At 36.7% G+C, this 12,938-nt stretch overlaps 1 protein-coding gene across 2 annotated transcripts; it reads left to right on the forward strand.

The window, feature by feature from the left end:
• Positions 1 to 671: 671 nt before the first annotated feature.
• Positions 672 to 11,750, forward strand: RB195_000304 (uncharacterized protein; the record flags this gene model as incomplete). 2 transcript variants are annotated; one of them, XM_064196555.1, is made up of 21 exons in its annotated part: positions 672 to 779; positions 856 to 927; positions 1,115 to 1,200; positions 1,273 to 1,374; positions 2,935 to 2,977; positions 3,037 to 3,143; positions 4,105 to 4,162; positions 4,227 to 4,285; positions 4,355 to 4,420; positions 4,493 to 4,598; positions 5,819 to 6,028; positions 6,086 to 6,219; positions 6,288 to 6,426; positions 6,495 to 6,629; positions 7,567 to 7,737; positions 9,303 to 9,392; positions 9,456 to 9,577; positions 9,640 to 9,709; positions 9,775 to 9,939; positions 10,003 to 10,129; positions 11,662 to 11,750. In XM_064196555.1, 21 exons carry the CDS (start codon positions 672 to 674, stop codon positions 11,748 to 11,750), a joined length of 2,259 nt encoding a protein of 752 aa, XP_064052436.1. The 2 variants fall into 2 exon arrangements, with proteins under 2 accessions (XP_064052436.1, XP_064052437.1); XM_064196556.1 differs by lacking the exon at positions 856 to 927.
• Positions 11,751 to 12,938: the final 1,188 nt, after the last annotated feature.

The following is a 12,938-nucleotide window of genomic DNA, read 5'->3' on the forward strand; positions in this document are numbered from 1 at the left end:
TTCTTTGCACAGCTCAGCCACCACCCGTCTATATTTTTTTTCAGAAAAAAAACTGAAATCCTTCACTAATCCGCGTCATAATTAGTGTTCGTGAGGAAATAATCCCTTAAGAATCCTCATCGCTCCGTTTTTGTGTAACGTTTAAATCCTTTTAGCTTCTTACCTTATTTTACGCAATGTCACATTGATTCCTCTCAGGATCAAATCAGAACGATTTTCTCGTTTAGTCACTTTTTTTTTAAATTCTCTTCCATTCTCGTTGAACGTTTTTCATTTCACCATTTTCCATTTTTCCATTTCAAAAAAAAAATTCTCTTCTCTTTTCGTGGAACGTTTTTCATCTCACCCAATGGCTTCTTTCCCAATAACTCTAATTTTTTCTTACCTCATCCAGGAACTAGATTCAGAGTAGAGATTTTTATTACAGATTATTCCGTATAAATTCAGACATCTAAAAAAAATTTGATTTATTTGGAACTTCAAGATCATCAATGATTGATGAACTTACAACTTCAACTCCTACCTGACCTGATCAGCTCAGGACTTCTATGAATCTTCTACGGTGTCTTTGAATCTTTCTCGTTTGTGGATTTTCTTTCTCGCGCACAAAACGGATTTATTCGTCAATTTCTCACCATTTTACGCCTCACAAATCTTCAAAATTTTTCAGGATGGGGTGGAAAGCGTTAATGTTGTTCGTGGTGGCGGTGATGGTGGTGGTGGAATTTATAGAAGCGGCCGAAGAGGAGCACTTCATCGACGTGAAGCAAATCGTGAAGGTGAGCGATTCGGTTACGGTGTCATCTGTGTGCCGCTGATCTCTGATTCACTGTCTAAGCTATGTTTGACTGTTAGGGACGTCCTGACTTGCCATTCATGATCTCACCGGAAGCGGATGTTTCCGTTTTGTACCAATCATTGAAATCGGTAAATGAGTGCGTGTGAAGCGTGCAAAAAGCACACAAAATCGTGCAATGATGCACTTTCCTAACACTTAGATGTCAGTCACCAACCACCACCATCGCTACTAACACCAGCTGTTTTACTGCATGGCGTGTAGTGCTGTGCGAAACGTTTCCCGGACGATCCGAGCGCCACCGATCCTTTTTTTCAGGGAACTATCGAAGCGGTAGCCAAGTTGCCAATGGCACAAAACGATACGGAGCATAACAACGAGAAAAATCCGGAGGAATTCTATAAGTAGGGGTAACCGCTCGCACGGTAGTTATTTTCGGCATTTTGAACTCCAACCTTTCACGCAACACCGTTTAGACTGTTCCAACTACCGGCGGATATTATGACGAAGTTAGCCGCTGATGCTGGCTACATTGAACATCCACAAACGACCACCAGTGGACCGTGGATAGTAAGAAAGTGAGCTCATTCGAGTGCGAAAAATTATTAATTGAACAGTTTATTTATTGACGAACACAATCACTGGAAGGTCGTCCTAAATAACGATGGATCGTGGGAAATAGCCTTTCGCTACGATTTTTCCTACGTTTACAGAGTTAGAGGCTCTAAAGCGTACTGTATTTCGCTCAGTGTCTCCCTGCAATTCCATGGATAATTTTTGGATGATTTTTTTGTCCAAAAAGGACTCTCCGAACTGTAGGAAATTTCGCTGAGAAAAAAAAATGAAATAAGGGAGTGAAAGAAAAAAAGAAGTGAACTTTTCCGAGGTTATAAAAGCAAAGCCTGCACCGTACCATGCACCGACTGATTTTATTGTAAGAAGATTGGTCCCAAAAGGTTTAGGAAATATTTTTGCGAAAAAATGAAGAAATATGGAAAATATATAACACGAATATATAAATATACAAAAAATAAAAATAAATGAACCGAATTGGGAACGTTGAATGCGGATTTGAGGATTTCCATGTAGCAATTGCCAACATTCTACGATACAAAATTTTTGGTGCACCCGGCGCGGCCATTAATAGGTCTTGCATGGAAAAATAATCGGGGGAATGGCGAAAGAGGTGAAATTCAGCAGAAAACGTTCGCCCGCTTTTCTGCCTACTTTAAGGAGTTTTTCTGGATTAGATATATATGGATGGCGCACAGAATGCAATTTTTCAGCGAGATGGCTCGAAAGCGGACAAACTGTCCTGCCTGAATGAACTCTCTTTACTCTTTACTCTTCTCTTTACTCCCTTGTACTCGTTGACTATTTTAGTCCTTTTCTCTTTCCTTTTTCCTTTTTTTCTTTTTTCTGTGATACGGTACCAGGTAAATAGTGGTTCTTCCTTAGTCCACGTCTCCATGCATCAGTTCCGGCTGATTTCCTAGCGCTTGATGATCCACGAAACCTAGCACTCTTCCCTAGAGATACGCTGCTACCGTGCTCAGAAAAAACAGAATTTATTCGTAAAAGAAGCATTTTATGGATTTCTGGCTATCAACTGAAAATAAAAGGATTTTTTTTCGGCGCAATTATTTGTTTCCGGCTGATTTTAGGAACGTTAAGATCATTCCATTCAAAAACAAATCAAATTCCAAATTCATTGAAAAAAAGAACCGTTCATAATTACTTTTACTCAGAAGAAAAATTACTTACTGGCTGGGAATTATTTTTCAAAAGCAGACAAAAGCGTCCGGTAAGGAATTTTCTCTCCTGGATTCATTTCATGGCAGTATTCTTGAAGCCGCGCGACAGCAAATTACATTTTTCAAACAAAAAAACGGTGTAATCTTGTCAAGATTCTGATTTTTTCTGAAGAAATTTGCATTTATTCCTTTTGATTTCACTAAATTTGACTCAAAAAACCTCGTAAAGAAATTAATTCGAAATGAGTCTAAAGGTAAAGCTATTATTATTTAAAATATATCATTATTAATATTAATTATTATACTGATATATTAGGGGAATCAAGGATCAAACACTAGGTAAGGGTCAAAAATTCCCCAGATTGAGTGAAAATGCTCTTTCAGGAAAGTTCATCGAAGTTCCGAGGGAGAGGGAACATTTGTGCAAGTAAGTCTAACGTTTTCTCTAATTCTATATAATCAATCAATATCATCTTTGAACGTCAGGTGGATTCGGATGAAGAGGAAGATGATCAGGAAGAAGAAGAGGAAAAACCTAGAAAAAGAAAGAAGTACTACAAAAAGAAGGATCCCACTCTTATAGCGATCTCAGAGTAAGTCTCTCATATTTTCACTAAGATATTCTTTAAAGTGTACAGTATTTTTTAACAACATTAGAGGTTTAAAAACTTATAATTCATTCATATAAGGTAAGAGAATTTTCTGGAAAACAAATATCGTCGGACTTACAGTAATGAACCTAGTGTAACATTTGCGTTTTTTTTTATTCGTGATGGATGATTTTAGCTCATTAATTCTGATCTTCTTAATTACTTACTAATTACAGGTTATTAATTCCTTAATTATTTGGAAGAATTTGTAAAATTTCATTTATATTCCACTTTTTATTTATATTATTTTGTATATTTCATAAATTTTCCGAGTTTTCTTTTTTAATTTTTTTTTAGTCTTCCCAAGCGATCTGAGGTTTCAGCAATTGTGTCGAACCATTCAAATTGTTTTGCTTCTGATTTGTTTACTTATTTATTTGTTTACTATGCTAAATGCCGTGTCAAAAAGGATCCGGCAACGGCAAAAAAAACAACGAATACGGCAAATACAGTAAATACACAGTAAAAGGACAGAAAAAATGAATACAACTACCAGGAATTAATCCCGGGTACTTTTCCAGCTTAGGTAATTTAATATAATTGAACCCTTCCAGACTTGGGAAGGAAGGTTAACTGTTCGAGAGTTGTGTGGAATTATCAAAGTATGAGCAAAAGCACTTTACGCAGCTTCATCTCGTCGATTGGTGTATCGTATGGGTGTAAAGAGTTAACACGTTGGACAAACTGGTCCCTCTAACTCCAGGATTCATAGTGGATGTTCGCTTTTCGTAGCAGTACTTATCTAACCTACTATACCCATTCCGAATTTGATATTAGTGACTTACATATTTATTTATATTTTTATTTATTTAATATTATTTGTCATTACAATTTATTTATTTTTATTTTATACACTAGTGATTTATTTATGTATATCAGCTTGGAACACTGTGTGTCCGTTTAGTCTTCTACCAAAATCTACACCACTGCCTATGGTCCCATTGCAACCGGCACCAGGAACGGTAAGCATCATCGGATTTGTGGGCTTGTAGCTTCCAGACAAATATTCCAGACGTTCTATTTCAGACTTCGCTTACAAATCCAACAAATATTCGTACATTGCCGATTGTACAAAGCGCTACTGAGTTAGTGGGACCCTTTTTTTCTAGTTGTGTATTAGTGGTAACTTTTCCTAACCGGATCACATTTCTTAGCCTCTCGCATTCGAACGTTCAACCACAATACGCCTATCAGCCTATCGTTCAACCGGACGGAAAAACGTGAGCATTCGTGATCGGAAATGAATGAGACTCGCTAACGTGTTTTCCCTCCCTCAACCTCATCTCCTCCAGGTACTATCAACAAGTGCTGATCCTTCCCGGACGAGTTGTCTCGAGCCGTGATGCGTTACCAATGCAAGCACGCATGGATTCTCCATTCATACAAGAGAAGCCGAGGGTACGTCGAATTTCCAAATGCTTCATTTCTTTCTTATTCGTTTTTTTTTTCTCAATCTAATTTTTGAAATTGTTTGTCAAGAGAAGGATTCGTTAAAAGAGAGTTCAAATGTTCGACTGGTGACGAAAAATAATGTAAAATAAGCAAAGAAATTTTAAAAAACAAAAAATACCTTCTATTCGTCCACATTTGGTGTTCCTATGTGCTCTTTTTATGCTGTTCTGAGCATTAAATCCCATCGTTTTTGCTTTATTCACCGCTTCTATCCTATTCTCTTATGTTATCATTATTATTTATCATTATTTACATTTATTTATTTTCTGTCTCCATCTGACTTCATGCTCCATGACTCAAATCCTGCTTTGTGACCTTTCTCGACTTTTTTTTCTTAGCCAAAATCCTCAGAAAATCCAGAATCAAAAAAACAAAAATGAAATAGCACTAAGGCAAGATTCCTCGGTGATTTCTGGAAAAAAAAGCCCAGTAGAAAATTATTTTCAAGTCTAAGTTCAAAAGCGATTATTTTATCTGTGCGCTGGCCTTAAAATAATACGTACCTTCTCATAAACACCAATTATTTTGAATTCTCGAAGCTTTCGAATTGATTTGAATTTGAATTTTCGAAAAAAACTTGAAAAAAATCAACATTTGCTACGAAAAGTAATTCAACACGCGACAATAGCAAATAGACCGGATCAATTAGCAATCAATAATAAAATATCTCGAATGGTTCAAAGAAATATTTCTTTTTCCTTCGTTTTTTTTTGTGTATGTGAGGGAAAACATGAAAAGTTGTATTGGAGCAGATCAACAGTGAGTGCAACTCCTGCTGAGCCAGCGAAAATCAAATTTCTTTGGAAATCAGACGAAAAAAAGGAAAAAAAGGGTGGAAAAATTTAAAGAATGACGGATTTTGCTCCACATTGATAATCGACAAGTTACAATAATTATTCGAATTTCATTCGAATTATTTATTTTATGTTATTTGTTTTATTTTATTTTATCGAATTATTTATTCGAATCGAATTCTAATGTCGATTTTTACGCTTTCACGGTTGCGGAGTGTTTTGGAGTGGGAAAAACTTAAAATAAAAAAAATGAAATAAAATACTTAGAATAAAAATAAAAAATTAAAAATCAAATCAGCTTTACCTTCAATTATTATGTGAATATAACTATTTTACTTTACTTTACTTCTCATTTTTTACTTTTTACTTTAGAACGTGGTTCAAGCTGATTTCACGGTTGCGGCGCCAACATTCCCACCACCTGTGGAGGTGGTCCGACGAAATCCTCAGACGGTGGTGCCGCCACCGCCATCGCCACCGCCACCACCACCACCGCCGTCGACAGTACAACCAGTACAAGTTCTACCGATAGCACAAACACAACAACAAATGATGCATTTAGAGACCGTTACGAGGAATTCCGTTAGTTTTTTTCCCGGAATAAATCAGCTGTACTGATCCTGAATGATCGTTTTACAGGTGTATCCATCACGTTTCATTAAGCCTTTAATTAAACCAATAGAGTCACAGCAACGAGAATCTTCGGCCAGGATTCCAGCGCCGCAAAATGATCCAATAGCGATTCCATCATCACGTCAACAATTGCCTACACCGTAAGGGATTTGATCTGATCTGGAATCTTTCTTTCTTTCTGGAATCGTTCAGTTTAAAACCTTCTTAGATTCACAACCGATCGACAATATGTGCAACAACAAAAAGAATCACTCTACAGTACAAAACTTCCAAGCGGTGAGGAACAGAGGATTAACGCTCGTGTTTTCCACGAAGAGGCAGCCGTTCCGCCTAAGTTCTTCATGAAGGTGCACCTTTATTGATTGAATCATCTTACGGCTATCTTAAGGCTTCAGGAATTAATTTTCTGGTTAAGGCTACGCAAGAGAGTCCTCTCCGTATTCGTACCATCGATAATCACTTGGAGACCGCCACAGCCGCACAAATGGAGCAGATTCGTAGCCTTAAGCGAGGAATGGAGACGAAAAAAGTGATGGAAGAGCGTCGTCAAGTAAGTGGTACTGTAGAGTTTGGGTACTGTAGACGTTGGAGCAGAGTTTATTTACTCTTTTTATTTACTTTTTTTCGCGCCTTATCACTTTTTTTCAAAAAGGGAAGACGGAAATTATAGGTTTTCAAGGTAAAACATCCGATATTTTCAACTACGTTATTTATTATTTTATTTATTGCTTTATTTTTTTTCAAACTAAACCACTTTTATGGATTAATTCTCCTTTATTTTCCTCAAAAAGAAGAAAAATTAAACTTTTTCAATCTTCATTTCATTTTTTCATTTTCTTTTAATTTTTTAATCGATCGTCTTCATATATTACCTCGAATACTTCAGTAAAGCCCTCCTTTCTCGCTAAGAGCTGAAATTCCAAGACCAAGAGCTACTCCTAGCCCTACCGTATTCTCAAAAAACCCTGAAACATTATGAAAATAATTTTTTTAACAACAGTAAATGATAAATGATTATAGTATAGAGTAATAAAATAAAAAAAAGTACAAAAAATAATATAATACGATTATTTTTCTTGAAAAATTGACCTCACAACATTGACTCTGTGACTCAGTCTGGGTGGCTGAAATCTATTGGTGGTAATTTACCCTAAAGATTTCCCTACCGTGTTTTCAAAAAGCCCTAAGGAATTATAAAAATAAATTTAAAACTTTACACTTCATTTTAAAATTTAAACTTTACACTTTATTTTAAAACTACGCCAATAATATCGATCTAAAGCATCGTTTTTCGTTTTTTTCTACTTGGAACTAGGGCTAGTGTCCGTGTATTTTTCACGGGAACCGTAAAAATTCTCACCAATGTCAGTTCTGGTTTTTTTTTCGCCCGAGACTCGATGAGACATTTGAGAGCGTCATAAAAGAAAAAAAAAGTGCAATACTTTGCGCTAATTGTTCCGATATAATTACCTCGCGTACGTACCTAGGAAGTGGAACCACAAACGCAACGAAAGCGAAAGTTACGTAAAGTGAAGAAGACGAGGAAATTATCGAAAAAGAACAGCCATTCGAGGGATGTGGACAGCAGCAGTGAATTTCCGTCAAGCGAAAAAACCACCGAGGACATCCCGAAACCGATAAGAAGAATGCCACAAACGGTAAGAAAAATCAGGTAAAACACATCTGTTTCATGAATTGAAAAGCGCTCAACTGAGAATATTTTTTAACGAGTTTAAAAGAGGTTAAACAACAACGAGGAAAACTGCGAGGAATTTTATACAGTATAAAGAATAATTTAACAAATAATAAAGTGCATAGGTAAGCTAACAATGACTGAAAAAAATAAATGTAAAAATATAAACAATAAAATATAGCATGGATAAACTAACAAATAATGAAATGAGGGGAATAACGTGCAGTGAAATTCGTCCTTACCTTGAGTACCGTTGTAGCAAGGGGAAAATTTATCAAAATATCCAAAAAAGTAAAAAAAAAAGCACAGCTATGCCTGGATTTTGTGGGATATTTATTGCCAACTCACAGATAAATTTTGTTCGTACATTAAAATTGAAAAGTTCGTCTATTAATCTCGTACATAAAAGAAAAAAAGAAAAATTAAAATTAGAATTAAAAAGTGAATTTGAAAATCCCAACTTTCACGCCTTTTTCTTCCATTTCCTCTCTACTTTCCACCTCAATCGTTAATCTCCGAAACAGAGTTCATATTTCATGTCTCATGCATGTCTCATGAATAGAAAATTATGAACTGCATGAATGAACTTATTTATGTAAGGGATGGGTTCTTTTCTTTTCTTTTTTTTTTGTAAAGGAGTTGGAACAATTATGTATTACGGTAACTATTACAGTAAGAAGATGTGTGGATTCTCCTAATCATGACAGAATATGCGCGTAACTTGGAGCATGCTGAATTAATTCCAGAAATTAAGGATTCGGAGACATGTTGCAGTTGGAAATTGTTCCGAGAATTGTGTGTTTTTTCCACAGATTTTTGGAATTCTGCTAGAAATTCCCCTTAATTCATGAATTAAGGGGAATACTTTTTTTTGATCCACTACGTATTTTCCTATACCTATCCAGACTTCCAATCTATGAGTTTATCACCATGAGGGCACAGCCAACTAAATGTACCATTCTAGTCTGAATTGTATATTTCCCGTGCAGGATCATGACAGGGAGTTGGGCGGGATTACGATTTCTTTTTCTTTTTTTCCTTGATTTCTTCGATTTTCTTTTCCTGAGACTATTACGATTTTCTTTTCTCGATTTCTTGCGGGTATTTTTGACTTTGTTCTGAGTTTTTTTTTTATAATACAATGGAGAATGTGGAATTCTTTTTTGAGAAAAATTCCGATTTCGATTCCGCAATTACGTAGCTAGCTCCTTTCTCAAGCTCAGTCCAGGATTAAGTTGAAACTCGCGAACAAAAAAAAAATGCGCTATAATCGTGATTACGGTGATTGATCGTGCACAAATTTCCGGCACGTCCGCGCTTTCTCCGCGTTCTCTCCGCGCGCAGCAGAAACCAGATTTTAGCCGCTCCAGGATGTTTGCGACGATAATCGAGGGTCATCCTTGAAAACGTATCGAGTACAATGTGATACGTCTCGCTATCAGTCTTCCGCGCGTTACTCAGCGTCAGCGCGCGCGCGCGACTATCAGGGCGACTCAAGGATACGGGGGGTGATAAAGGGAATTATTTCAGCAATTCCTCGAACGGGTACCGATACTTACGCCGCATTCGTTGAGGAAACATGAACGAGTGTACGCCTCGAAAACATGGAAGAAACGAAGGGTAAGCGGGCACCGTATCCGTAAATATCCGTCCTTTAAACACCGAGAACTACTACTACTTCAGTACGAACCAATAGATATCGTCGTTCCGAAGGATTTGGAAAGTTTCGAGGATAAAGGTGTGGAGGAGGAGGATGTGACGGAACCACCAAAGAAGAGGAGGAAGCTCATAACTAAAAAAACAAGGTATATGACCATCAACAGCTGTTTTTCACTTTTTGTCCCATTCTGAACTCTCCCCGATTCAGAATACATCCTCAAAATGATCCCAAGGATGAGAAGGAGATCAAGGATTTCCAGCAACGGGACCCTGAACAGGTTTGCGACCAGGTTATTTTTGGAACCGTCTATTCTCACATCACATTCCAGAGAAATCTGTTCAGGAATATGTCACATCCGCGCCATTGAGGCGAAAAATCCTACGCTTGAGTAAGTTTAAAGAAGATTCAGATCCAAAAACGATGATGGAAAACTATGAACGTAGCGGCGAAAGCAGACCAGTTCGATCCAAGAAACTGAAAAGGACGAAACGAGTGAAAAAAATGAAGGTCCGTTTTCTTGTCGTCGAACGCATGTTGTGTAACTTAGCGTGAATGATATTTCCATTCAAGTCATCGACGTCACGATCCGAAACCACAACGGCATTCGATGCACCACTACCGCATCGGCAACACTGTTTGAATATTCGAACGTTCGCTCGACAATTTGGTGTGAATGACGTGGACGAGTTCGCACGAGGTAAGGAACAGTGGTGGAAAGTCGAAGTCGAATCACCTAAGGATCACGCTAAATAGAATCTTTTGTACTGAAATTTGTCTTGAAAAAGCCTTTTCACACAATTAAAAGAAGTGTTTGATTGGAGGAAATTTGATCAATACAGAATCAATTCAATCTTCAATCATCAATTTGATCAGTCCAGAATCAATCAATTTCAATCCAGAAGATTTTATTATTTTAGGATATTATAGGTTAAAGAGGGAGGGTTATAGTTGCGGCGTTAGAACACAGAAGAGAAATGTGAACGGGAGAGAAAATGATGGAAGGGATTTCTGGAAGGATGACGAAAGGAAATTTTTAAAATTTCTGTGCTGGTCTGATCCAGGGAACATGCCGGCGAAGTCGAATTTTCTCATGGAACTGTAATAGTTTAGTTTCTCTGGAAAAGGTTTTGCGGGAACCACAGACAACTTCGGGGGAGAAATATAATTATGCATATAAATATAAGTATATATGAGGTATATAAGCATAATAAATAATAAAAATTAATGCAATAAAATATCGGCAAATAAATTTTCAATATACAAGTAAATATAATGTAAAAATAAAACAATACATTATAAATATAATAATATATCATAGTAATAACACCGAGTTGTCGGATTTCCGTAAAATTGATTCAAAATAATCACGATGAATATCTAAAAAATCAATTTAGATGAAAAAGAATGAAAATTAAATCTAAAAAAATAAAAACTTTCCCTCTACTACTTTAGTTAGACCAGACTTTAGATCGTTTTGATCATACTGTAAGTTCTTAGTCATTGTTTATTCGGACCTAGTGCTGTCAAAAAATTAGTCGACGTTAACAAAGTATAGCCACTCTTAGGAGATAGACATTAGACAACAACAACAGTAAACAACAAACAAAAAAATTAGAATTTTTCTTGCATCGAGCTGATCGCACCAGAGCTCATCCAGTTCAGTTCACTGCGTGTCTAATAAATGATTCCACACATTCTTCAAGTGAAAGTAGCTGCGGCAGTTTTTTCTTTTGCATTATGTGCCCAAAAGTTTTTGAGAACATTCCGCACGCGGCGAAATGGCGAACGTCGAAGTCGCAATGGATCTCTTTCACTATTGAGTGCCGCTAAATCTATTTAAAGTACCACTGGAACTGGATCGAATCCAAAAACCAATAGCGGATTGATTAGATGTTCGATTCTATGTGGTTCCATCACCTAGAATACTAAAATTAACCTGACCCTCAAGAAAAAAAAGGAGTTAAAAGCTGGGGAGTTAGGACGGTATTGAACTGAAAAAAAATTCAAAAAAAAAAAACTAAATTGAATATTGGAGAAAAGGATGAACAAAAAAGGATATTTTTATTGATTTGCTTGAGCTGTAGCCAAGATTCGTATATTGTTTTTTAAAAAAAAAAAGATGGAATTTTCGGCATAATCAATCTGATCGATCAATCGATATGGTTCCCGTGAAGATCCGGTTTCCACTGGTGGCAAGGCAAGATATTCTTAAATATATCTAAAATTCAGATCATTGTGCATTCATCGAGAACTACTACCCTCATTTGACGTGTGATCGAAGGCCGGAGTACGTCGCCGAGTGCCTGAAGTACTACTGATCCGATCCTGGCTGTCCCCCCCCCCCTTTTTTTTTCACTGACGACGAGTATGACGTTCGCGGATACATTGAGTCGCTTGCTACTTCTCCAACTGCCATATTTTCCCGTGTTTTTTTTCTTTGCCTATTTTATATTTCCTATTATTTTCCTTTTTCTTTTCTATGAGAGATTATCATTTCAGTGCAATTGCGTTGGTTGTTTGTACATTTGGACTTTGATGAATGAATTCTGTTACATATATAATAAGTAAAATTTCTATTTGAATAAGTTCAAGTAAATCTTAAATTGTTTTGTTTATGTGTACTATGCGGCAGAAAATGGATGTTATTCCGGATGTAAGGATTTCATCCGTTCATCGGTTGAATATGAAGTAAACCAGCCAACCAAACACGTATTTACCTTAAGACCTTAAGTGGGAGCTGAATCGCCGGGGAAAATCGCACCTGAAGTGGTGCAATTTTGCGTTGAGATCTGCTGACCTCAAGACCGATCAATTTACTGACGATTTAGAGGAACACATCTCTTTTAAATAGATTTCCAGAGGGACTGGAGAGACAGGAGATTAAGGATATGTGTCTATGTGTGTCTATGTGTCTGTGGAAAATTATAAAAAAATTAAGAAATTGAGCGAGGGAAAGGGAAAGAGGGAAAAAAATTAAAGGATTCATAAGAAAAAGCACTTTTAAAGGATGTCTTCTTTTTAATTTTGATCTAAGATGCTAAGGTGATATACTGCAGCCACGATCCCGTCAGGAAAAATCCATACAAACAAAGACAACCACAAACCACTAAGCCATTGGTGGCTCATTCGCTCGAGGCTGACTCATATATTGATTTGCCCCATAAGTTGTGGATTTTTCCACGTTTAGTTTTCCACAAAAATAAACAAGAAATTAACAAAAAAATCAATCAGTAATTCTCCGTTGTTCCTATTCTTCGTTGCTGTTTACTACTACTTCCCAATGTTCAACAATGCTTCGACGGTACAAATCATCCGGTTTTCACTCGAAGAAACCGTCCAACAAAGTCTTCAATTATACGTCATTATTAAGCGAAACTTCTTCGCCGTACACTTCACAAATCTCTTTTTTGTCGACTTGACACAATCTATTTTAAGGCCTTAAAAGAACAGAACGTACATCAACAAAACGCATTGCAAAAACATTTTATTCTTTATGCAAACTTGCT

The sequence above is a fragment of the Necator americanus genome, chromosome IV (assembly GCF_031761385.1).
Source record: "Necator americanus strain Aroian chromosome IV, whole genome shotgun sequence".
Lineage (NCBI taxonomy): Eukaryota > Metazoa > Nematoda > Chromadorea > Rhabditida > Ancylostomatidae > Necator > Necator americanus.